This window comes from Trachemys scripta, chromosome 8 (genome assembly GCF_013100865.1).
Source record: "Trachemys scripta elegans isolate TJP31775 chromosome 8, CAS_Tse_1.0, whole genome shotgun sequence".
NCBI classification, from domain to species: Eukaryota; Metazoa; Chordata; order Testudines; family Emydidae; genus Trachemys; species Trachemys scripta.
Window position 1 is genome coordinate 19,625,349 of NC_048305.1, and position 27,177 is coordinate 19,652,525.

At 44.0% G+C, this 27,177-nt stretch overlaps 1 protein-coding gene and 1 long non-coding RNA gene across 3 annotated transcripts; one reads left to right on the forward strand and one right to left on the reverse strand.

Annotated features, from left to right (window-relative positions):
• Positions 1–13,429: 13,429 nt before the first annotated feature.
• Positions 13,430–22,874, forward strand: BOD1 (biorientation of chromosomes in cell division 1). Of its 2 annotated transcripts, none has more exons than XM_034779585.1 (4): positions 13,430–13,772; positions 17,032–17,156; positions 19,413–19,607; positions 21,926–22,874. In XM_034779585.1, exons 1-4 carry the CDS (start codon positions 13,536–13,538, stop codon positions 21,975–21,977), a joined length of 609 nt encoding a protein of 202 aa, XP_034635476.1. In that variant the 5' UTR covers positions 13,430–13,535; the 3' UTR covers positions 21,978–22,874. The 2 variants fall into 2 exon arrangements, with proteins under 2 accessions (XP_034635476.1, XP_034635478.1); XM_034779587.1 differs by having other exon boundaries at positions 13,432–13,772; positions 19,413–19,612.
• On the reverse strand, positions 17,155–26,220 carry LOC117881847. Its single transcript, XR_004646870.1, has 3 exons — positions 26,066–26,220; positions 24,687–24,964; positions 17,155–19,198 (listed from the first exon to the last, which is right to left on the reverse strand). It is a non-coding gene; the product is annotated as an uncharacterized LOC117881847 (long non-coding RNA).
• Positions 26,221–27,177: the final 957 nt, after the last annotated feature.

Consider the following 27,177-nt stretch of genomic DNA (forward strand, 5'->3'; position numbering starts at 1 on the left):
AATGAAATTAACAGGCAGCAGGTTTAAAATAAACAAAAGGAAGCATTTTTTTTCCACACAATGCACAGTCAACCTGTGGAACTCCTTGCCAGAGGATGTTGTGAAAGCCAAGACTATAACAGGGTTCAAAAAAGAACTAGATATGTTCATGGAGGATAGGTCCATCAATCGCTATTAGCCAGGATGGGCAGGGATGGTGTCCCTAATCTCTGTTTGCTAGAAGCTGAGAATAGGCGACAGGGGATGGATCACTTGATGATTACCTGTTCTGTTCATTTCCTCTGGGGCACATGGCATTGGCCACTGCTGGAAGACAGGATACTGGGCTAGATGGACCTTTGGTCTGACCCAGTATGGCTGTTCTTATGTTTCCCACTTTCATATACGTAATAATCTATCTAATATAGAAGATGTTATATTTTTCTGAATACTTTCAGTGTGATTGACTTTTATGAAAAGGGAAACAACAAAACAAGAAAAAACAAAAGTGAAATTTCCATTTGAGAGCACAGCAATTCTCCTTTGTAACATTCCACATCAGTGCTGCCTCACAAATATGTCTCCATAGACACTTAAAGATGCAGTCCATAGAACCAAACTTGCCAGCAACACACACCACAGAACAGTTATAGAATACAACACAATTATAAAAATGTGTATATTATTCAAATATCTACCTAAGGTATACGTAAAGTGTTTATTATGGCAACACCCAGGCATTTGTATGCATTAGTATCAACAATAATATTTAAAATGATAGAGGGGGCCAGTCTTGTAAACACTGAAACATAAGTGTACATTTACTCACATGAGCAGGTCCACTGAAGTCTATGGGATAATTCACATAAGTAAAGTTACACGCATGCGTAAGTGTTTGTATTATGAATTGAGGCCAATTCGGAAGGTGTCACGTACACATAGCATATGCTGCCTGGATAATATGTTGCACAACATAAATGACGAACAGGGAATATACATTTTCTCCCTGGCCTTAGGATCTTTTTGAAAGGCTGGCAGGCTTAGTACACACTGTACATTCTTCAGAAGAGAATTATGGGCTGGGCAAACATTCCTTGTACTTCTCAACTGTTGCGATAATTTGCCACCTGTGCAGCCAAGCTGTTCATTCTGGAAATCTACAGGAAGTAAGAACTCCAGCACTTCCCCTGGCTGCCAAAGAAAGCTGACTACAGCACTGAACACCCCCCCCCCCCATCCCCATCCCCCATCCATCCAAACACACAATGGATGCTGCGTTGACCAGTTAGATATATGAGTTTGGATGCATAGGATTAAACAGCGATCACACATTGGGAACTCTATCTGATAGGCAAAACCAACACAAATTTGCTCAACTCCGCAGGTTTCTGCTCTACACTGCAATTGCTACCAAGCTGAAGGAGGACAGGGTTACAAAATAGCTGTCCCCCAGCACCGTTAAAAACAGCTCTGTCTTGCTGTATTAAAAGGACAGAATAATGTTTTAACTGAGCTCCTGAATCATGCTAAAACCCTGAAAAGTGGGGCCCAATTCTAGTCTGAATAAACTAAATTACAGTTACAAAAAATCATGTTCAGAAATGGGAATACAGACCTATCCGAGTGTGTTTCACAAAACCAATGTGGAGGCAAACCTGACCTGATAGTGTCTCTTTAAATAAAATATCTTCTGTTGTGTTACCCTAATTCCGCAATAATCTCTCCACCAAACCCCTCCCCAAGGCACAGCTTTGAAGAAGCGGAGATCGGAGACTTCCTGAAGCACCCAGAGCTCAAGTCTGAATTCATTTTCTTTAAATTTCGATGGATGCAGGAGCATCTGTGCATGTGTGCTGGGAATGTCTGCAATTCCAGAACTGTCCCAGGTAATCTCTACTCCTCACCATTACCCCACAAATTACTGACACAGTTTGTGATTTACTGTTACAGTGTTGTCATCTGATTTTTCCAAATACATCCATGTCCAACTCCCCCTTCCAAACCAGAGTGCACAGGGAATGGGAAATAACCTGTGTAATGCTTTGCAGAGAAATCAGCATTGCTGCTACAAGGCTGGAATGTTTCAGTTGAAATTGCCAGAGTTCAATCATTTAGTTCATGCAGATTGTGTGAGTGTGTGCACGCGCATGCACGCACACCCCTCCTTCCTCTGCAATGGCTCCCTATTGTAATTCAGCCTGCATTTCAGCACATACCATGCCTGGCTAAAGCCACCTATTCCAGATTTCTCTGTCTAATCATTGGCAAGGACAAAGCTATTAGAAACTAAACTCAATAACTGGCTTTTTAATTTCATGGCCAAAGGTTGCCAGGACAGTGAAGAGAAATCTGCCAACTATTTCCCTTCAATGCAAATTTAGGCTCTTTTATCATTGACATGGGGAGCTATGGGGCAACCCAGAAGGGTTCATTTTCCTCTCTGTCGTCCCCCCCACCCCCTTAGTGAGAAAGTTTCCCTCAGAGAATTCTGATGATCAGGGCCTTTCATTTGAAATCATTCTTTATTAAAATAAACACACCGTCCCCTGAAGAAATATCATAGCCGAGCATGCAGAGACTGCTCCTGCCTCTGGGATCTGATTAGAGGAGGTAACCCAGGAAAGAGCAAAAGTGATGGAAAAGGAAATCCAACCCATCCCTGCATACAGAGGGAGGTGACTCTCTCTTCCTCCTCTCATTGTCATGGGGGTCTTTGCTAAAGGAAAGCTGCAGTGATGACTTTTATTACCATAGAGAGCTCAAATTTGCTGAGTAAATGGATATAAGCATTGAAGCAGTATTAACTCGGGCTCTGTGCCTGCAAGCGTCTCACTGGGAGGGTGTTTAAGGCAGAAGGGGGGTGTTGCTTGGCCATTGATAGCTTGGCTCTTAGTGACAGGGAAAGAAAAGGACAATAATTCACTTCCCTACAGCCCCCGGGAGGATGGGTGACAGGACCTCTTACCCCCACCCTCAGGCCCCAAACCCTTCTATTCAGAGGAGACGTCTTTAAAAAAAAAAAAAAAATGAACAGCAATGGACTCTTCTTTGCATGTAGATGTAGTGGAGAGTAGCCTTTTCCTATTACATTAGAATTTTCTTTGAAAGAAATGCTAGTTAATAGCTGTTGTGTCTGGCTAAGCTCCTCGATGGGGAGAAAGGTTGAAAGGGCAGGACACCTGAAAGAAGGGGGTGATGCTGTAAATCAGGGATTGGCAACCTTTGGCACACGGCCCACCTGGGTAAGCACCCTGGCAGGCCGGGCCGGTTTGTTTACCGCGGCGAACCGCGGCCAGTGGGAGCCGCAATTGGCCGAACCTGCAGACGCAGCAGGTAAACAAACCACCCCAGCCCGCCAGGGTGCTTACCCTGGCGGGCCGCGGGCCAAAGGTTGCCAATCCCTGCTGTAAATTAACAGGTTAATAAAAAAGTCAGGAAGTACGAAACTAGAATGGGCGATGCTTAATACCCCCAAGGGTGGGCAGGAGTGATGACTGAGTACCACAGTGCCTTCCACTGGATGATGCGAAACACAGATTTCATGGTGACTATCACAGGGGCTGATACAGGGAACTGGAGTGAGTGGGTTTCTGCTTACAAATATTAGACTAAAAGCAGTGACTTCTTTGTTACTTTACTCTATATTTTCATGTGATTTTCTAAGCATGCCTTTTTGCTCATTTGCTTGCCCTGAAATAACCTTTTTTTCCTGACTGACAATCCCATCCCCAGGCTGATTATCATAGGACTTAAGTCTGAACAGCAGCAATATATAAGATTATATATATGTATATATAAAATGCTCTCTTTTTCAACTTTCCTGACTGAGATGAACTGGACAAAATATGAATATGGTTCCTTCTGGGGCATGAATGCATGAGGGACAGAGTTCACAATGCTGGTGCCTTCCGCAGCTCAAGCCTGATAGAAGAGGTGAGGAATTCTCCCAACGGGGCCTACATTGTTTTATGTAAACCTATTCCAGGGGTTGTTTACCACAGCTTAATGTGTCTGCCTATATACTATGGCAATGGATAATGTGTCCAGCTAGATTTGATAAAACTCTTTATGGCTGAAAGCCCTTTTTACAGTGCTTTTCAGCAACAGATCTGCTAATTAATTAAGCCCCATAAAACCTCAGTGAAGCAGGTATTATTATTGTACCCATTTTACAGATGAAGTTTTTGAGGTACAGAGAGGGTGGATGGCTTGACTAGGATCACACAGCAAGTCAATCACAGACTCAGGAAGAGAACCCAGGACTCCAATCTGCTGAACTAACAACTAGAATGCACACCTTCCTCACAGCTCATTGCTGTTCTGCAACACTAAACATCACTTTATTGTCCCATACTTAGACATAAGCCACAGCGTCTAGCACCACAAGTCTACAAATAACAAACCTGTTTGCATGGTCCAGTGATGATGTTGGCAACCTGTAACAGTTCTTGGGGTACCCAGGACCATGAGTCACCTCATTACCAGCCTGTCAGCCACTCAAGCACTCTCCTCCAGGCTACGCCAGCCCTCTCTTTATCTGGCAGGTTAACAAGAGGTGTACCTCAGTCCCCTTGAAGCGTTTCCCTGTGATATCTAGGCCCTTACACTGGCTACTCACAGAAACCCCAGATCCTCTGTTCCCAATGGAAAAGGGGACCCCAGTTTTACCTTAAATCGCCATTCCAGCTCTTTTGATCACTTACAATGAAACACGGTATGGTTTATTTAAGGGCGGGGGAGGGAAGAGATTCCACTAGAAACAAGAGAGTGATGAAAACAAACAGCTGCAATATAAAACAAAGTCATAAAATACAAACTCAGGTCTACACTTATTAATAGTTATCTTTCTTATCTAACAAGTAGTTTTTTTCTCCCCCCAAAGTTCAGTCCATTGCAAAGCTGGCTGGTTCCCCAGAAACCAGCCAGGATCCAATCTTTCATGAAACACCCATACTCAATGTATCAGCTGGAAGCAAAAGAGAAAGAGAAATATCTTAATGTATTGGCTGATCACAGGATGACTACAAGCTGCCAAGTGATGCGGCCATGAAAAGGCTAATGTAGTCCTAGGATGCATCAGGCAAGGTAATTCCAACAGAAATAGGGAAGTGTTATTGCCATTACACAAGGCACTGGTGAGACCTCATCTGGAATACTGTGTGCAATTCTGGTCTCCCATATTTAAGAAAGATGAATTCAAACTGGAACAGGTGCAGAAGAGGGCTACTAGGATGATCAGAGGAATGGAAAACCTACTTTATGAGAGGAGACTCAAAGAGCTTGGCTTGTTTAGCCTAATCAAACAAAGGCTGAGGGGAGATATGATTGCTGTCTATAAATAGTTCAGAGGAATAAATACCAGGGAGGGAGAGGAGTTATTTAGTTAGGTGCCAAATGCTTACACAACAACAAATGGTTATTAACTGGCCATCAACAAGTTTAGGCTTGAAATTAGAGGAAGGTTTCTAACCATCAGAGGAGTGAAGTTCTGGAACAGCCTTCCAAGGAGAGTTGTGGGGTTAAAACACCTAACTGACTTTAAGACTGAACTTGGTAAGTTTATGAAAGGGATAGTATAATGAAACGGTCTACAATTGCATGTAGCCGATTTGTGACTGCTAGTAGCAAATATTCCCAATGACCAGTGATGGGACACAAGATGGGAAGGTCTTCGAGTTACAACAGAGAATTCTTTCCCAGAATCTGGCTGTTAGGTCTTGCCGAAATGCTCAGGGTCCAACAGACTGTCATATTTGGAGTCATGAAGGAATTTCCCCCCAGGTCAGATTGGCAGAGACCTTGGGGGTTTTTCGCCTTCCTCTGCAACATGGCATGGCTCACTTGAAGCTTTAAACTAGTGTACATGGTGGATTCTCTGTAACTTGAAGTCTTTAAATCATGATTTGAGGACTTCAGTACTCAGCCAGAGGTTAGGGGTCTATTACAGGAGTGGGTGAGCAAGGTTCTATTGCCTGCAATGTGCAGGAGGACAGACTAGATGTTCATGATGGTACCTTCTGCTCAAACTCTATGAATCCACGTCTCCTCAGTGAATGGATGCAGAGTGTCTTTCTCCACCCTGTGATATACTGCATCAATTGTTTGTCCTTATTCACAGACAGAGTGATTGATCCCCCATCTGTTATAATGTTCCCTTTTTACCTCCAACTTGTTTTGATTGTTTACATTTGTCTTTGACAGTTTTCCATTGACTGTTTAGAGCTGCAGCAAAAGTAGACAATTGAGCCTTGCATCACCAGCTAACCAAGAAGGGGTGACAACTCCCTCTTGCTTGAATGGGCCATCACCAAGACACATAATTCCCTGGTGACTAACTTTTCCTCCAAGTCCATAAGGCATAATTTTCAGTATAGTTACATTATTCCTTAAATATTACCCAAACACACATCTCACAATGATTAATAAGTTACAAGCTTTCAGTAGAGGCCACATATGCTACCCTTTATGGATCAATACCATGAAAGTGGTGTATTAGTCGTAGTGAGTTTGTCAGGTCCGAGACAGGAGTTGCTTGTAAAGAACAGCGAACCCTTTGCCAGTTGGCACCAATGGACCTGTGTCATATAACCCTTCACTAACAAGCTAGCATTTGCACTGCTTGCCCATACCATTGCCATTAGCAGGTCGGCTCTACACATGGTATCCTGATGAGGGAAGGGAGAGGACTTTTAGCACGGGCAAAAAACTGCAGTGGGAGATGTCCCAGGGGCCTGCTCTCTGGTTGGATGGACACAATGGCCTCCCACAGCCTTTTGAGTCTGGAAGAATTTTCACTTGTGACAATCCCAAGTAAATCCCAGACTGGACTCTCCTGCCCTGCTCAATGGACCCTTGTTGATGCTCTACCCTCACCTTCAGGGGTTGGCCTTGGGTGCTGACTCACAGCACCCCAGCCAGGAGCACAGATCAGGCCCTCCCCAGAGCAGAAAGGAGCCGTGGGCTCCTACAAAAGATTGCCTTTCACTGAGTTCCCTGCCTGATGCTGCCTAAATGGCCACGTTTTATGCAGGCTCAGAGATGTCCCTCTGGCTTCCTTTGCTTGTTCACTACTGACGTTAATCGATTAATAACATCGCTGCCTCACAGTGTGATGGTGATGACAGGATGTACTGCTCCCACTGGCAACTTGTCGCAAGCAAAATCAGGAAGCTTTGGTTTGCTTAGTGGAAACTCCATCCCCAAATAACGGAGCACATCACTGTGGTGCCCTCTAGTGAGACAATCATCGTCTTACATTTATTCTAAGCAACGCCATCCACCTCAAGGGACATAACATACCAAGGACAAGACAAGCCCTAGGAGCCGGGGAAAGGAACTCTGCACCAGCCTGACTAATCCTGGGGATAGTCAGGCTGGTCCAGCTGGATCCCAGGAAAGCCATTTACAATGCTCCTCAGCCCTGACTAGGCCCCCTTGGATCCATCACTCTCTTTCACTCACACAAGGACCGTAGGTGTTCCTGCTGACTGGGGCCAGCAGTACCCTCAGAAAGGTCTGTGCTCAGGAAACACCTTGGTTGGGCAGGAGCTCTTAAGAACCCCCATCCCCAAAACTTAGTTGGGTGGGGGGAAATTTGAGGAAGTCAAAGGGCTCCTCCTCCCTTTCAATCACCGCCCATTATCTAGTTCAGCCAGATCCTTTCTTGGCTGACATCTCAGGGAGACCCCTGTCCAGGAACACTGGGGAGATTCTGCCCTCTGCCCTCACAGTCATTCCTCCATCCTCCATCGTATATGTGGCAGCTTGGGGGTGAGGGGGCGAGCTGGGTGGCTGCAGGGAAATGCAGCAGTCCCTAAGAACAAGGCCTCCCACCTCAGGATGCCACGAGTGTTCTGTTGGAGCAGAGCCCAGCCAGGCCACAGAGCTGTACCTGGAGTCTACTCCCACTGCACAAGGGACTCAGAATTTGTCCCATACACAGAGATCACTTCAACAACCACAACAATCAGTCAATTCTTGGGAGGAATATTGTTTCACAACACTCAGTAACACTACTCGGCAGTGTGGGACAGGAAGTGAAAAAGAACATTTTACCCAAATGAAAATATAGGGAGAATTTAGGAAGGCAGAATGTAAGTTCCCCAAACTGAAATTTGTCCAGGAGTTGGACCCCAAGATTCACATCTGATTCCCTACCCTCCTTGCAAAGAACATCATGGTTTCCTTAAATGATCATTAGTGGCAGTAACCTGGGTTTTTCCTGACCTGAGAGATGATGCCTCTAACAGCACAGAGCCTTTTAGAGGCAGGAGGAGTGAACTTCTACATGCGCCAGCCTGGCTGGATATCGTACAACACTGAGATCCAGTGGTCTGAAATCAACTCCAGCAGTGAAGTGAAAAAATTATTGGAGGAAACAAGCCAAAGAAAAACCACACACATCCCAGAACACAGAACTAAAGTCCCATACCCATATATGCATGTGTCCAAACGAAAATATAGTGCAGGTACAGTGATATTCATTGGCAGAAATAGGCAGTCTTTTGATACTGAACAACAAAGTATGCTTTATTACTGCCATATGTGGTGAAGATGGTGCTCTATGTAGTGCATTGCCTTAAGATTGGTATAACCTTAACCTATGCCTGTGGAACTCACTGCGGCAGGATATTATGGCAAACAGCTTAGTAACTTTTAAAAAGGAGGCTGATATGTTTATATGAATAAGGATAGCGCCTGCCGATGTAGGAGCTGGAACAAAATTACAAAGGATCTCAAACCTCCTGCTTCAAAGCACAAGCTGATCGCTAGTGACAGTGGGAAGCGGATTGCTAGGGGTGATCAGGAAGAAATGTCACCCTATGGGATAATTTTGCATGATTAAATGCCTTGTGGGGAATTTTACACCTCAGTTTGAAACACCCAGCCTTGACCAATGTCAGAGAAAAGATACCAGATTAGATGGATCACTTTTCTGCTCAAGTAGGACAGTTCTCATGTGTCACAGATTCCCTGCTTGTAATACAGAACATTGTATACTATGCAATACGCTGTAATGCACACACTTTCAAATGTACATCTCAGTGCCTATAAACACTGGCTTTTTTTCCCTCCTCATAGCTGCCAGATGGTGTGGGACAGCTTATGCTGCTTCTCAGAGCTGCTGAATTTTAATCGGGTGAAAAGGACAATGCATTGCATGCAGAATTTTGCCCCCCCCCCTTCAACACCTGCTGCAACACACAGAAAGACATGGATGCGGAGCTACTCCCCTACAGTGTACTTGGGGTGAGGTCATCATTGTAAGAATCATACTCATCTAGCCATCCCATTTTTGAGATGGGAATATGCCACTATGTCAAATACATCCCTAATGTAACTATAGAAGTCAAAGGAGCTAAGACAGAGATGAATTTGTCTCCCCTGAATTTGCTCCCTTGTTTTGCTGTAGCTTTAGGAAAGTACTTATATGAAAGAGACACCCTGAACAGATATGTTCTCTTTTGGGGTGTATGTGTGCAGGGGGATTGATTCACAGCCACCTTCCCTTAAGTCTTTTTGGTAGCAGAAGTCCTGACCAGGTTCAGGAGAGACAATGGTTCAACAGTCATGTCAACTGAGATATGCTAGTCACCAAGTCTGGTGCGCTGGCAGTAAAGCAGAATTTAGATTGGTCAGACAATCAAGTAGTCAGACTCACTGTGCACGTGTATGTCCTGTATGTTAATGCAGGGCTGACTTGGAACCAGACCCTTTGTGATCCAGAGGTAACAGGCTGTAGGTAACTCTTTACATATCTTGCATACAATATGGCCAAGCAGTAGGATGAACAGAAAGACAGCACAACATAGAAGTGGATAACTCAGAAAACTATTGGTAGACAGATAGGTCTGATAAATGCTGGTGGTGGTTTCGGTCCAGTTCCCAGCAGACAAGTGTCCACATCAGCCCTTATTTACATTGTAAGCAGAGAAGCCATAGGAATGAATGGCCCACTGAACTTCCTCTTGCCACTAGAGGCAAGTGAACCAAATTCTGTGGTTATTTACACTAATGTAAATTAGAGCTGTCGATTAATTGCAGTTAACTCACGCGATTAACTATAAAATATTAACTGCGATTAAAAAAATTAATCGTGATTAATTGCACTGTTAAACAATAAAAAGAACAGGAGTACTTGTGGCACCTTAGAGACTAACAAATTTATTAGAGCATAAACTTTCGTGGGCTGTAGCCCACGAATCTGTTAGTCTCTAAGGTGCCACAAGTACTCCTGTTCTTTTTGCGGATACAGACTAACACGGCTGCTACTCTGAAACCTGTTAAACAATAGAATACCAATTGAAATGTATTAAATATTTTTGGATGTTTTTCTACATTTTCAAATATATTGATTTCTATTACAACATAGAATACAAAGTGTACAGTGCTCACTTATTTTTTATTACAAATATTTGCACTAAAAATGATAAAAGAAATAGTATTTTTCCATTCACCTCATACAAGTACTGTAGTGCAATCTCTTTACCGTGAAAGTGTAACTTACGAATGTAGATTTTTTTTTGTTACATAACTGCACTCAAAAACAAAGCAATGTAAAACTTTAGAGCCTACAAGTCCACTCAGTCCTACTTCTTGTTCAGCAAATCGCTAAGACAAACAAGTTTGTTTACATTTACGGGAGATACTGCTGACTGCTTCTTATTTACAATGTCACCTGAAAGTGAGAACAGGCGTTCGCATGGCACTTTTGTAGCCGATGTTGCAAGGTATTTATGTGTCAGGTATGCTAAACATTCATATGCCCCTTCATGCTTCAGCCACCATTCCAGAGGACATGCTTCCATGCTGATAACGCTCCTTAAAAAAAAAAAAGTGTTAATTAAATTTGTGACTGAACTCCTTGGGGGAGACCTGTATGTACCCTGAAGGTACTAATGTGAGATTTCTAAGTATAGATATAGCACTCAACCCAAGGTTTAAGAATCTGAAGTGCCTTCCAAAATCTGAGAGGGATGAGGTGTGGAGCACGCTTGCAGATGTCTTAAAAGAGCAACACTCAGATGCGGAAACTACAGAACCCGAACCAACAAAAAAAGAAAATCAACCTTCTGCTGGTGGCTCAGATGACGAAAATGAACATGCATTGGTCCGCTCTGCTTTGGATTGTTATCGAGCAGAACCCGCCGTCAGCATGGACGCATGTGCTCTGGAATGGTGGTTTAAGCATGAAGGGACACATGAATCTTTAGCGCAGGGGTCAACAACCTTTCAGAAGTGGTGTGCTGAGTCTTCATTTATTCACGCTAATTTAAGGTTTTGCATGCCAGTAATACATTTTAATGTTTTTAGAAGGTGTCTTTCTATAAGTCTATAATATGTAACTAAACTATTGTTGTATGTAAAGTAAATAAGGTTTTTAAAACGTTTAAGAAGCTTCATTTAAAACTAAATTAAAATGCAGAGCCCCCCGGACTGGTGGCCAGGACCCGGGCAGTGAGAGTGCAACTGAAAATCAGCTCGCGCGCCAAAGTTGCCTACCCGTGCTTTAGCACATCTGGCATATAAATATCTTGTGACACTGACTACAACAGTGTCATGTGAATGTCGTTCTCACTTTCAGGTGACATTGTAACCAAGAAGCGGGCAGCCTTATCTCCTGCAAATTGTAACCAAACTTGTTTGTCTGAGCGACTGGCTGAAGTAGGACCGAGTAGACTTGTAGGCTCTAACGTTTTACATTGGTTTATTTTTGAATGCAGTTATTTTTGGTACCTAATTATACATTTGTAAGTTCAACTTACAGTACTTATATTAGGTGAATTGAAATATACTATTTCTTTTGCTTTTTACAGTGCAAATATTTGTAATCAAAAATATAAAGTGAGGACCATACACTTTGTATTCTGTGTTGTAATTTAAATCAATATATTTGAAAATGTAGAAAACATCAAAAAATATTTAAATAAATGATATTCTATTATTGTTTAACAGTGCGATTAATCGCACTATTAATTTTTTTAATCGCACAATTCTTTTTTTTTTTATTGCTTGACAGCCGTAATGTAGATCCAGAGTAACTCCATTAAAGTTAATACATTTATTCTGGATTTACATTAGTGTTCCTCAGAACAGAATTTGCCCCTAAAACTAAACCTACAAAAATAGTTTTGATTATTAGGGTTGCACCTTAAATGCAGGAACTATAAGATCTTGATGTAGATGGTATCAATGACTACAGCACTTAGTGATGGGGTGGTCTTCCACTATTAGATAGACATATAGGAGGAAAGTAGATTGTTATTGCTGTTAGGAGGCAGGGGATTACCTCTTTGAGTCACTGAGGAGTGTACTAAAATAAATTACAAATCAGCATGTTTCTTCAGAGAATTCTGGGACACTGTCAGGAAACAGAACAGGAGTACTTGTGGCACCTTAGAGACTAACAAATTTATTTGAGCATAAGCTTTTGTGGGTTACAGCCCACTTCTTCGGATGCATAGGAAACAGGGAAACTAGATGGACATCCAGTGATCAAAGGGTCCGCATGTTTAATTTAAGGCCAGTAAAACAATAACAGATACTTAAAGAAAATTATTCTTTATCCCAAATATTTTAATGCATGATCAAAAATAATCTCAACACTGCAATCCTGCTGCCCTCTTGTCAACTCTGAGGCAGTTCGACAGAGGGTGATTGCCAAGGACACAGCCTCCCCCGGTGGCCAAATATGTGTATTACATACACTACATCCTAGTTTACTTGGGCGACTGTACTGGGCGGTAACCTGTAAAGTTTCTGGTATCGCTAGCAATCAGCCGGATTCACCACAACTCTCAGAACGTGTCGGGCACATTACACGGGGGTAATCGGGGCGGCAGTTCAGTAACATCTGCAAGGGCAGCGTGCACGTGGGGCGGCAGCCGCAGGAGTTTTCCCGAAGCCCGCAGAGGTGGGACTGACCCGCCCAAAGCCGTGCGAGGCCCGGCGGCACAGTGGAAGGAAGTGATTGCGGCACCGGGTTCGCTGCCCTGCTCCATCACAGGCTTCCTGCCTGAGCCGGGGGAGTCCCCCCGCCCCATCTCCCTGGAGCAACCCGGGACTCGCCCCCCGGGGCTCCGAGGGAGCTACACGAGCGGGCGCTGCCGTGACAAGGGCCGTATAAATACCTGAGCCGGGTGTCCAGGAGCAGAACTCAGGCAGCTCCTCGGAGCTGAGCCCGGCCCGCGCACGCGGCCCTTCCCTTCCCTTCCCCCTGCGGGCGCAGGCGGGGACCGGGAGCTGACGAACTCTCCGCGCACATGGAGTCACAAAAACGACAATTCCCAGAATGCATTGCCCAGCCTGCCGTGCCCCACGGCCTTCCGGGCTAGCGCCGCGGTGCACGCTGGGAGTCGTAGTTTCTGTACGCAGCTCAATGGCTCAAGTCCTATAAGAGGCGCGTTAGTGGAAGGACTTCCTTTCCCATGATGCAGTGGAACGGATCTACGCAGAATGTGGCGCGCCGTCGGCGACGGCAGCGGTGCCGGTGGCACCGGGTGAGCTGGGAGCGGCGGCTGCGGGGTACCGGCTGCGCCGGGTACCAGGCGTGGGGCATGTCGGAGAGCGGCGGCGCCGGCGGAGCTGCCTCAGGCGGGGGAGGCGGCGTCCCTGGAGCTGGGGGAGCGGCGGGGTCTGGGGGCGCGGCTGCTGGGGCGGGGCCTGGCGCCACCGACCCGGCCTCGCTGCCCCCCGGGGACGCGCAGCTCATCGCGCTCATCGTGGAGCAACTCAAGAGCCGCGGCCTCTTCGACGGCTTCCGCCGGGACTGCCTGGCCGACGTGGACACCAAGGTACCGCTGCAGGGGTCCGGCCCCACCAGCGAATCCCCCGGCTGCTTACCCGGGAAGGGGTCTTCCGACGGGGACAGCTGAGCACTGGGCCTGGTTTCCCCTTTACTCCGGGACCGCCTGGCCGACGGGAGCACCCGGGCGAAGTTTCTCAGCCGGGTACCCTCCTGCTTCTCGGACCCTAGTCGCTTGGGCGTCCTCTGACCCTGCTAAGCCTCTATCGTACTGGGAACTAGGTCTGGCCCTTGCTAAGGCTCCAGCGGCTCTGCTGGGACTGCCTTGCTAACATGGGCAACAGGATGGTAGGGACTTCTCCCCCCCCCCCCAAGACCCCTGGTCTCACTACTTGATTGCCCCGGTTTTGGCCTGGGCTGCTCGGCTGACATGGGTACCGGGGGCTGTGTATCTCCTCCCCTTTCTCCCTCAAACAACAACCCCCAAGTTCTGGTCTCTTGTCTGAAACAGTCCCCTAGTTTCCAGATGCCATCCTGAAAGGGGTTCTGCTTCAGCCACCCACTTCATTGTAGGCCCTAACTTTATTTTGGGAAGCCTGGATCTGTCTCTAATGCGGTTCCATTTGTGGGGAGGAGGGAGCATGCACAGCACGAGCCCAGCGCACTGCCCACAAAATCCTGAGGCAAGGCAGGCCTTTCTCATGTCTTGGTGCTGCAGACATGGTCCTCTGGGCCCCAGCTGCTGCAGCCAAGAAGAGTGACCAAAACTATAAATATGAGTGATTCATGGAGTACAGAGGAGAATATGGGGCTTTTCAGTTTTCCATTATTGTACCATTGTCTGTCCTGTAAGGGCACAAGGTTCCCCCCCCTCTTGTGTTCTTTTTCTGACCCTGCATATGCCCTTCCAATTTCTGTGGCCAGGGTCTTCCTGAGAGACCATGGAAAGCAATATTGGTAATTCAGTAAAAGTCACTATTCCCTAAGTCATTTCTGACTGTGGTGCAGGAGTAGGGGACACCAAAGCTGCAGGGCTGGCCTTCACTTGGATGAAACACAAAACTGCCACTGGTCAGGACTTCCATCAGTTGAAGTCCTCTTGCAGGAATTGGGTGCAATCCCCACTGTCTTATCACCCTCACAGGGTGATGGATAACTTTCTGCCTTCCTAAGCTTTGCCTGAGGCTTCTACAGAATGTGGCTTCCCTTCCTGTCCTAAACCATTGAAGCATTTCTAAACAACTGTCTTGTTCCACCCTATAGGCACTTGCACTTTGCCAGTGGGGAAGTGACTCCTGTGTGTGCATAGCTTGTAAAGCATTTCAGGATTTTTTTTAACATAAAGTGCTACTTAAAATGAACAAATATCTTTAAACCTTTGTAACCAACTACACCTCTACCCGGATATAACGTGGTCCTCGGTAGCCAAAAATCCCTACCGCGTTATAGATGAAACCCCGTTATATCAGGGTAGCAGCGGCAGGGCTCCAGCGGTGATTTAAAGGGCCCGGGGTTCCCTGCAGCAGCCTGGGCCCTTTAAATCGCCAGCCAAGCCCTGCTGCCGCAGCCCCGGGGAAGCAGCAACAGGGCTTCAGCGGTGATTTAAAGAGCCCTGGGCTCCGGCCACTACGGGGAGCCTGGGCCCTTTAAATTGCTGGCCGAGCCACGTTGCTACAGCTCCGGGGTAGTGGCGGCAGGGCTCTATTGGTGATTTATAGGGCCCAGGGCTTCCCGCAGCAGCTAGAGCCCCGGGCCCTTTAAATCGCTGCCGGAGCCCCAAGGTTACCACGCTTTATGCGTTCCCGTGTTATATCAGGGTAGAGGTGTATCTACTTTAGCAGTGATGTCACTTGTTTATTTGGCAATTGTTACTATTCTTCTTGCTGAAATGTTAAGTTGTAGCCGTCCTGACAAATGTAGTGCCTAAGGTATCGTATTTAAGAACAGATTCCTTTTCTGCTTATTAAAAAATGTGTACTAGAATTAATGCTCTTAAAGGGGGATAGAATTTAAAGCTGACAGAACAAGTACAGCAACAGTGCAAGCTTTCTTGATCCAGAGGGACCAACATTGGAGTAGGAAAGTCTTGAATAGAGGTTTTGATTTCCCATCTAATTCCACCGAGAGCATCAATATTGATAACCTATCTGCTCCTGGTCTGAAACCACCACAACATTCTGCATTAGACCGTGGAACAACCACCTATCTGATCAGAACAGCTTTCAGTCACAACAGGTGTAAATGGAATTCGAACTGGCCACCTACATGGGGTAGGCTGCGTAGCATATTGTCAAGGGTATCACTGTAATTTTTGATGCTGTCTCTTGTTATGGTGATTCTTGTCTTGCTATAAGACATTTGCCACCTTTTTGCCCTCTCCTTGCACCACACTAGTAACTGGCGTTTCCCCTCCACAGTAACATGACCATCTTCTAACGTCTGAGGAACAGGAAAAGGTAGAATTACAGAGCATTTAACAAAACCACACCCTCACCCCCCCACTTTCCCAGCTCTCATGTTCCAGGGTTAAAGTGTTACAGCAAGCACATCTCTTTCTTTGTACTAGTGTTCATTTTATTTGGTTAAAATGTCTCGTAGGAGTTTTATGTTGGTTGGAAATCGTACAAGAAACCTGCTTAAATATAACTCTCGCATGCACAGGCAATTTGCATTCCATTCAGTGACTCGGAAGCAGATAGTTGCAAAACAGGTGTCCAGCTATTGCAATTATAATAAATTGATAGTACCATCTAGAAACTGCTCTTTGCAATCACCATTTTGTACTCTTGAGTAAAATAAACTTATGTTTGTTCAGAAAAAATACAATAAAGGCGACCTGCCCGACACCTTCAAAAGACAAGCCTGTGAGCTTAAATTCGTAACTTTGCTAGACACTAAAAATCATCTTCTTAATGAAGACACAGGATTTATGGCTTATTACAACAATCTAATCTATTACTTTTTTTTTTTTTTGGTCCTTTGACTGCTGAGGTTAACAGGCCACTTCACCTTGAATGGTCCCTTACGATGTGTGTTTACTTATGCTAAGCAATCTGTGCTACATTGTATTTAGCTGTGACACTGCGTGCTTTTCCCAGACCTGAAGAAGAGCTCTGTGTAGCTTGAAAACTTGTCTGTCTCCAACAGAAGTTGGTCCAATAAAAGATATTACCTCACCAACCTTGTCTCTCTATAAAGGAGAAAAGACAGTTAAACAAAACAGTAATAGACCACAAAAGATGTATTATGAAGGATTCTTGCAGGGAATTGTTTCAAGATCTTTTAGTTAAACTGGATTTTTTTTTAAGCCAGCATACCAAAATCTGAGGCAGAAAGTGGACAACTTTGTATCTACCCATCTGGACAAACAGGAGTGGAACCCAACAATGAACAAAAACCAGTTACGAAATGGTCTGAGACAGAGTGTGATTCAGTAAGTAAGCAGCATTCTGTAAATTGATAGGAATGTTTTTTGATAGATGAAAACTATAATAGTCACATATCATTGCCCTAACTGGCTGAGTGCGTTTGGACAATTTTAAGGGTTGAATTCAACCTGCTTTGTCATTTGTGCCTTCCCAGATTTCACTATAGCAGGTCAATGCAGTTTGAGTTAACTCACATCACAGCAATGTTCCTTGAGGACGAATAGGCAGTTTCCCAGAGTAGGGTAATACAGTCAACATCCGTTGAAGTATTGAATGTGTTGTTGAAGTGTAGCATTCTCTACCAAAGCATTGCATCATACAGTTAACACCATGGTTGCTAACTAAGCTGCATATGAGGTTTGGAACTGAACTTGTGGTCTTCTGCTTCAGAAACAGGCATTTACCATTTAAGCAAAAGAAGGATCTCTTATTAGGTCTCTTCTGTTTTTTGCAAACCTCCAGCCACTAGTGGGCACTAATCAAATTCAGGCTAGTATGATTCCATCCAGCAGATGGCACTGTTGGCACAAGTAGACAGGACATTAAAGCCATAGGGTTTTTTGGTTGCGTGAGGTTTTTTCGTTTTGTTTTTTATGTGTTAAATGCAAACAAAACAAACATGTCCATGGAGTACTAGGCTTACTAACTCCTACTGCTACTCCAGTTTACTCTGTAACTTGTGCCACTGGCAAACTTGTTGAATAAACCTTCAGTGTTTTCAGGGAGGCCATGTTCAGTTTTATGGAAACATGCACACATAGTCTGGAAAAAAGCTTTAACTTGTGGATTTCTCCTGAGACTGGTGTCTGAAACTGGTGCCTAGGTAGCACCTCAGTAAAGGTGGGGTGGAAATAAGTGGAAGGACAAGGGCATGAGTAGGGAAGAATCAGGGAAATGGAGACGGGCTTTTAATTTCAAAAGGAAAATAACTAAACATACAGCAGTAAGTGTCTTGTAGGAAGCAAAATTAGAATTTCAGTGCAAGTAGCAGAAACTACAGATGTCTACTTCACATACAAACTGCTTGGCCTAGTCAATGAAGATTGGCCTAATTACCCTGAGATCAGGGTAGAAGTTAACTAGATGTATTGATTTTTGCATTTTACAGTATTGCTTGAAAGGGCTCGCGTACAAAATACAGCAACAACATAAAGAGAAGTGTGGCCAACAATCAGAAACTGGCAGTACTGGATTAATAGTACTAGAGTAAGCCTTAATATTCCTTTCACTAGAGTAAAATGGCATTTGTACTGTGTTACACACCAGGGAGCTTTGCTCCCTTTTAAACACAGTTAGGTGAACTACTGGTATAGGCAATGACTACACAAGGATTAAGGGTTTAGAGTACTCACTTAAGTTACTATGAAGGCTGCAAGAATAAGATAGTTGAAATGTGCCAAGATGTGTACGTGTGTATCCATCCATCATCGAATAAAAGTACACGCATTCATCTAACTATATTAGACTTTATTTGATGTCCACATGACCTTGAAAAGCAGTGGATGTGGTCATGAACATGAACATTCTCTCATGAACATTCACTGCCATGTTAGTCTGGTGGCTGATTTTCCAAATGCTAGGCAATGTCTGTTTCCCTTCCCCTGGTCTCTTGCAGACATGACTTAAACCCGCAGACTGCTTGTGTCCAACAGTCCAAGATTCTGACGCAGCCGCTAAAGCAATAAGTCACTTTAGTTACCAGCCCTCAGTTCCAAAAAACTTTCTCTATTTTGTGCTGTGTGCATTTGTATGTTTTTTTTTTTTTCTTACAAAAATACCTGCGTAGGTACTGCCTACTGGCTGTTGCAAGGAGCAGGTGATGGTAACGATATCGGGGTGAAGGCCTCTTCTCAATTTGGAGTGTTAGCCCAAGGAAAAAAAAAATCAACCTCTCACCTGCTGTCCTCGTACGTTTTGTTTGCCTTGTTTGTGCCAAAGCATGTTTTGTTTGTTCCTTCTGACCTCATTTCAGAATGAGCACTCCTGAAGTGGCTCCCATCCAGTATTTCATTTCAGTACCTGGGAGACCAGATGTCAGTTGTGAACACTGCAGGGGGGAATAGAAAAGTTGATAGGTGGAAATGTCCTGGTTTCTGTGTGGTGACTGGAACGCCTCCCTCCTGAAGGAGCTACCAAGTGGGTTGCAGCTTTCACCATATTAAAACTAATTGCAGCTGACATGAGGGCTCTGGAGAGTTCCCAGTGGGGGGAGAGGGGAAATTGCTTAGAGTAGCTGAATGACTCCTTTGTCTTTGCCCAAGGTCAGGGATGCTGGAAGCTGGAGTGGACAGAATTATTTCTCAGGTGGTGGATCCAAAACTAAACCACATCTTCAGGCCGCAGATAGAGAAAGCGATTCATGAGTTCCTGGCTGCACAAAAGAAAGAGGAAACTGTGCCAGCTCTTCCACCAGAGCCTGAGAATCAGGATCCTCCTGCTCCATCCCAAGATGCCTCGTAAGGTCTTGTATCATTGCACCTTCCCACTCACTCCTAGTTAGCAAACCCTCTCACTTAATTCACTTGCATAGCATTAAATAGGGAACATAAACTGCACTGGCCAGCGGGCTAGGACCCTGATATTCTGTCCTGGTTTGGTACCAAAAACACTACAAGAGGAAAGAACCAGAGACAGTTCAGTAGTAGTCCTACCGTTTACAAACCTTCAGAGTCAGAAATGCAGACCTTGTACCACTGGAAAACTGGGGCTAGGTCTACACTACCCGCCTGAATCGGCGGGTAGAAATCGACCTCTCGGGGATCGATTTATCGCGTCCCGTTGGGACACAACAATCGATCCCCGAATCGACGCTCTTACTCCACCAGCGGAGGTGGGAGTAAGCGCCGTCGACAGGAAGCCGCAGAGGTCGATTTTGCCGCCGTCCCTACAGCGGGGTAAGTCGGCTGCGATACGTCGAATTCAGCTACGCTATTCACGTAGCTGAATTTGCATATCTTAAATCAACCCCCCCCCCCTGTAGTGTAGCTGTAGCCTGGCTGTGGTATTCTACCTGGCTTTACAGGGAGTAAAGGTTTTCTTTCTGATCATTAGCTTTTTACTAGAACATCTAGCAGTCATACTAAGTGACTGCTAAAAGCATATCAGAATTGGAGATAAGGATGATGCAAAATGATTATCTAGGACTAGGGAGGAACACTCTGGCCAGCAACTATGCTTTCAGGGCTGGTTTTGGAACAGTGATTGAAAAGGACTTTGGTCCTTTAAAAGCAGGTTGTGAGACAACTGCAAAAATTGAATTGAGTGAATAAATTTCAAGTGGATTAAAAATTAAGAAGTGCTGAAATACAACCAAAAATTGAGCTAAGGACAAAGTATGCAGATTTGGCATTAAAGTTGTAGATGATTGGTTTCTTCAGTGGAACTTAAGTTTGAGTTTGTTTCTCTAACACAGGGGTCAGCAGCCTTTCAGAAGTGGTGTGCCGAGTCTTCATTTATTCACTCTGATTTAAGGTTTCGCGTGCTAGTAATACATTTTAACACTTTTAGAAGGTCTCTTTCTATAAGTCTATAATATATAACTAAACTATTGTATGTAAAGTAAATAAGGTTTTTAAAATGTTTAAGAAGCTTCATTTAAAATTAAATTAAAATACAAAGCCTCCTGGACCGGTGGCCAGGACCCGGGCAATGTGAGTGCCACTGAAAATGAGCTTGTGTGCCGCCTGTGGCACGCGTGCCATAGGCTGCCTACCCCTGCTCTAACAGTTTGCCAGTACTAGAAAAAGATTAATGCAGAGGTTACTGTTCTGTGAAGTGAATAATGGCTTTTTCAAAACTTGACAGCATGGACTGATTTAAGCTGAACAACTTACAGATGCTCCCCGACTTACGCAAGTGTTCCGTTCTGGAACGCCTTGTGTAACTCTAATTTTGCGTAAGTCGGTAACATATATCTGACCATTACGCCAAAAAAAAAACCCCTCCTATTTCTAGCTTACAGAACTTTTTCTGTAAGTGCGAATTTGCGTAAGCCAGGTTTGCGTAACCAGGATGGCGTGTGTATATTTTTCCAGCTAGAAACTGAGGAAGTTCTGTGTTGGATATGAGTTTGCTCTGGCTTTAGGGATTAAAATAAAACTTTCAAGTGATGCTCTTCATAAGGCTATTTAAAAAAAAACAAAACCAAAAAACTTTTGCATCTTAACACACACAACTGTTCACCCCATCTCTATCAAAGGACCTGCCTTTTAACGTGTCTGACTTGACTGTTCAGGTCCTCTGAAAGCTCCCATTATAGGTGTCTGAGGTACTTTTTTGGAGCAAAATGTTTAATTCTGAGACTTGGAGTGTAGGCAAATTCATAGTGGCATTATGCAGAAGGAAATTAAAATGTATTTTAATTGCTCTCTACTAATGCTTTTCAAAAGCAAAAATTATCTTGGTCCTACAGTAAATGTTATATTCATAAGGACCAACAAATAACGTGATCTACTGTAATAATCATTAATCCATTCTTTTGTTGAATGATGATGGCAGTAGCTTCCTGGATAGCAGCAGTATTTAGAGAAATTGCCAATCTGAATTAAACTTGTGACACACAAGCTTAACTTCCACTGTCCAGCTTGGGTTAGCTCAGTTGTATGTAGTATGCTGCCTTACCAATGTCCTACTGCAACCTATCGTGTTTCTGCCTTAATTGTGAATTTATTAATCTTGAACTATCCAAGTGCTGCTGTTTAACTTGATATGACTTTTTGTATTCAACTGCATTTACTCTGAAAGATAGAATCCTGTAAACTTTTTTCTTTTACAGTGTGTTCCTGGTACTAAAAACAGCTGCAGTTGCAAAATACAAGTTTGGTTAGATTGGCAATGGACTATTTATTCCGTTTGACACGAGACTACAGTCTGCTAATGAAGATTGATCATGATTCCAGAACTGAGGAAAGCATTAGTAGAATTCACATGCACCCAGAGTGCCTAATGTGGATAGGCTCAACATGAAGCTTGTTTTGCTATTGATAGAAATCCAGAAAGAAGCATATGTCCTTGCTGATCATGCATTGGGGTGGAGGGTATCAAATATCTCTCTTGAATGGAGAAGCTAAGAAAAGGGTTTGGATGTGATACTAGTATGACTTATTAAAGTAGGAGAAGGAAGAAGAAAAGTATGTAAGATGTATATGGGCCTCTGAACTTAATTTTTGCATAGTTCCTGGAAGGCAGTTATCATGAGATTTACTTTAAAAAGTTTGATTTGGATCAGAGGAGAGACAGTCAGTAAGTTTTTTTATAACTTCATGCTTGTTTACTGCATAAAGAATTATTGAGCATTGGATGCCAAATCTAATTTGTGACTATATCAGTGCCTGTCTTGAAAAGAGGATGTTCCTGATTTAAAACAACTGGAAAGAACTCTTCCGTGTCAGTTATCCAGGAGTACTTAGAGACCAACTTCTAGTAGATTTCTGGAAACTAGTGTTTAAATTTAGCTATGTGAATAATATCCAACTTAGTCATAGCTCTTATTTCCCAGGGAGACTGTGGAAGCAGGGGCTATGAGTGGGTGAAGAATCTGACATTTGTGTTTTAACTTGAAAGAGTTCTCACCCACAATATTGTTCAGGTGACTGTTAGTAGCTGCCCAGTTTTTATGCTTAAAGGGCAGAAGGTCTCAGGGAAGGCCATCAAGTAGGGAATGTGATTAAGTATTCTGCTAGCACATGTCTTAATCTTTTATAATAAAACGTTGAAAAAGCCTATTTTGGTGACTTCACATTTTTTTAGGAATCTGCTCAGAGAAGATTAAAGTTGTATCAGAAATCAGTCATTACCCCTCGTACCATGCTCTATTAGACTACACTTCTAACCTAATCATTTCTCCCATTTACAACATAACATTCCTGAATCTACCATGAAATGGGATACACTGAAGGAGATCTTGATTTGTTATTCCTTTCCTTACTGTAAACCACCACTTACAAATTGCTGGGAGAAACCTGAGGTTTCTTTAACTTTTTCTGTGCTTCATTGTGTTGCACACCAGCTGGGGGGCTTCTGAAGGTAAAATTCACCATAAGAATCCAACTAGTGCTGTTGGCAACCTCTAAAAATGCATCCTGAATAAGTGTGAAATGGGGCTTTTCATTTTCTGAACAACATGGTCATGTTTGAGAGGGGGAAAAAAATGCCTGTGAATGTAACTGTAGAAGACTTCAGGTGTCCAAATTCTTCAGAGTGGATGGGCTTCGTATATGGCATGTAATTGTAATACAATGGCCTATAGAGCCTCTTACAGAGAATAGGACTCCTCACAACCATTTCAGTGTCCTATCCAAAATGGAAACTTAAACTCAGTTGGGGTAAAAAAGGAAATTGGTGCTAGAGCCTAAACTTTGCAAATACTTCTCTTCTGTGGTTATTGCAGGAGGCATTGTCCTTCATTTGTATTAGTATTTGGTACCTTGTGCCCTCCCCGAACTTAAGGCAAAACATCTGAACTATGTTCTAGGCCCAGGCCTCTACAAGCCCTTACGAGAGTGGGAAAACTTGTGTGGGCCAACTGTTGTAAAACTATACCCCCAGTCAGGAGCTATACACCCTTCCTTATTACCAAACACCCCTTCTACTCCCATTCTTGTTCCAAAGGGGGCCCTTCTACAGGCACACTCTGGCAGGACAGATGCTTGTATAAGTAATAAATGTAGACTGACCTCAGATTCCCTGATCTAGTTTTGAATGTGGTCAAAGCCAGGTTTTCAACACAGAGTTGAAGAGGCATTTGGGTGCTATGGAAAGAATATGAATGATGGTGGCAAAGATCTACTTAGGTTGTTGTCTTAGTGTGTGGGGGGGGGAAAAATACAGGCGAAGCTTGATTTTTTTTTTTTTTTTTTTTTTTTTAACATGCGCGCACACAAACACCTTAGCAGCTGAAGTGTTACCTGAAACCAGTAGGAAGTAAGTGCTCAGCACTCATAAAAATGACAGCCTGAGCGGAGCTGGTTTGTTTCTGTAACTTTTGAAGTAGGAACACTCTTGCTCACCTCTTCCTGCCACTGTAAACTCTCACTTTTCTGTGTTAGGAGCTGTCAGCATGTGACAAGAATGTCCTGTTATTGTTGAGGGATGGGGGGGGGGGGAAAGGGAAAAACCTTTTTCCTATGTGTTGGCTTAGTAATAATTTAATATTGATGAACACTAAAGCTTAAAGGGCTCTCCTTTCCAGAGGGGGTCACTGACTTCTTTATGGGGAAATTGAGGACTTAGGCCTACTGTGAACAACAGAGCTGCCATTTTAGTCATAGTACATCAGCTGGGAATAAAAACTACAGCCCATACTGAGGTTGCATAGAGTACAAAACATGAAGCACTTTCACCAAGAAAACCCTAAAGCATGTTGAAACTATCTTTAACCCTGTGTGTTCCACAAACATCTTTCTGTTCCATAGTATTATGCAGTGCTAAGACATTCACTGAATTACCACTAAAGGAAAGCAGGCCTAATAGTTCTAGTTTATAAATTTGGTTAGATTTTAATTAAAATATTTCACCTTTTAGAGACTACAACTTACCAATGACAGCATGAGGAAGGCTTCATTGTCATCTTATGAAAAGCTGTTTCTATATTTAGTTTGCTGCAGAGTGTTCATCAGCTCTGGTGCATTTTTAGGCTTTTCAGTGTTTGAGCATCTGAAGTCTTACAATTGTTGCATCATTAGCATCCCCACTGCCATAAAAGTTGAAGTAGTCTGTTTTCCACAATCGAGAAGAAGGGGCATTACACTCCATTCAACCAATGTTTTCAGGTACCTCTCAGAGGTACTGAACAGGGCCCCCTCACAGACAGTGACTGCAAAGAGAAAGAGGCAAAGTGATTTGCCCAAGGTCACACAGCAGCTCATTAGCCAAACTAGGACTCACACCCAGGTCTTCTGAGCCCCAGTCCAGTGCCCTAGCTCTTTGACCAGATTGCCTCTCAAACTTAGTCACTCAGCTTATTAAAAGTGGTTAAAACTGCTGGACTCTAACTGAACTCATTTTTCAGGAAAAAAACAATTCAGAATATCTTAAATAGATCTAGTATAAAAAGCTTTTCTATGGGTACCAAATGCAAGTGTGAAATCCTGCTGTCATACAACTGGAAGAAATTTAATACTTGGAGTTGAAGTTTGTCTAGCACAGGGCATAGACTAGGATACGATTTGGAGCAGGAGTTCTTAAGTTCTGTGTGATGGGGAAAGCAGCATGTACTGTAAGTCATTTTAATACTCATGTTAAAAAGTCTGGTTAGTTTCCTGGTTTTGATGGGGGAAAATTAGCTCATCTAAGTCTTCTGACATCAGCTACCTCCTTCCCTAAGCAACAGCCCCTAGAACTTTTTTCCGCACCTCCATTAAATAAGCTGCTTGAAGGGAGAAGGTGTTTTGAGTCAGTCACTGGGAATACATCAGGTATATAAAACAAACGAGTTCTGCTGTTCTCTGTGTGCTTCCTGTTTATGATGAGCTGGGGAAAGGTGCTGAATTATTCAAAGCAAAATCTATCCATGTCAGGTGCGTGACAGCTGGACAAGCTTCCCCATGACTGTTCCTCAGTCCTGATCTAGAGGGATCCAGCAGGAGGGGAGGAGAGGATTGTTAATTCCCCAAACCAATACAATCTTTTGCCCCTTTCCTGTTATGCAAACAAGGGGCTGTATATTTGAAAGAGCATCCCAGCAGAGCTTGTTTATTAATCTTTTTCAGAAAGGGGATGTGAAACCGGTTTGACAGAGTTGCTGGAAACAGGACGGGGAGAGGGAGGGACTCTGTTTTTGTTTATAGAGGTTTGTGTCCACTGCAAGCCTTCCACGCATCAGGGATATTCTTGCCACCCAAGCACAATAGCTTAGGCTCTTTCCAAAAGGCTTCTGATTGTTGTGAACATAGCACTAGGACATGCAAAAAGGTACCTGCTTTCACTTGTTGCATATGCTGCGCTTCTACAGGCTTTTGCAAAACTGGACTCTTCCTCTCCCATCACATGGCTTGTCACCAGACAGCCTTTCAGATGCAGAAGAGGTCACGTATATGTGCAGCCGCCTTTGTAGAAATGCATGGGCTTCTTATCAATACCCCTGTAAATAAGAGCCAAAGCTTAAATACCTGCTGGCTGAGGGCTTACAGAGCTAGCGGCTTGGTGGAGCCTGTAGCAGGATAAACTGAGTTTTTTGAACACATTTAGGAGGTCCCATAAAGTGCATGATGACTTGACTTTAGTTTTGTGGGTACTCCGAAGGGCAGAATACCACCTCATTCTTTAGGTATATATTTGGCAGGAACTTGGGGCCAGCTGCGCACCACAGGGAAATGCTTAATGAACTAAGCATGAGGTAGATGGGGCCACATCCTGGGATAAGCCAAAAATACACACTACCCTGAGTTCCGTGCTGTGCAAAGTTGGGCATAAGACTCCCACTTGCACTACACTCCTGTGCATGACTTTTGCCACCACTCTACAGTACACTGGCCTGAGGGCTGCATTAACTTAAGGTAATAAACCACCGGAACAATTTACCTCTGAATAATAGTAGATGCACCAGCATCCAGGGCCGCCCAGAGGATTCAAGGGGCCTGGGGCAAAGCAATTTCAGGGGCCCTTCCATAAAAAAAAGTTGCAGTACCATAGAATACTATATTCTTGGGGGGCCCCTGCGGAGCCTGGGGCAAATTGCCCCACGTGCCCCTCCTCCCCCCGCCCCGGGCCGCCCTGCCAGCACCTGAAGTCTTTAAGTCTTGACTAGATAACTTTCTAAAAGATTAAGTCTATAGCTCAAACAGAAGTTACAGGCTTGGGTCCAGATCCTCAAAAGGTATTTAAGTCCTAAGTCACATTGAAATCAGTGGGAATTTGGCACCTAAATATCTTTGAGGATCTGGGCCTTGCTGCAAAAATTACTGAAGTTTAAGAGCTTATGTTCTGCAGGTGGTCAGACTAGGTGATCATAATGGTCTTAAAATCATATGACTTAAGTTCGGTCAGCCTCTAGTAGCCACCAGTCTTTGGACTGGTGTACCAGAGTTG

Bases quoted from the DNA above. Each gene is read 5' to 3' on its own strand.
- BOD1 (XM_034779585.1), top strand. From the start codon at position 13,536: ATGTCGGAGAGCGGCGGCGCCGGCGGAGCTGCCTCAGGCGGGGGAGGC. The intron at 17,157-19,412 runs GTAAGTAAGCAG...TCTTTGCCCAAG, and splicing joins CTGAGACAGAGTGTGATTCA to GTCAGGGATGCTGGAAGCTG. The intron at 19,608-21,925 runs GTAAGGTCTTGT...TTTCTTTTACAG, and splicing joins GCTCCATCCCAAGATGCCTC to TGTGTTCCTGGTACTAAAAA.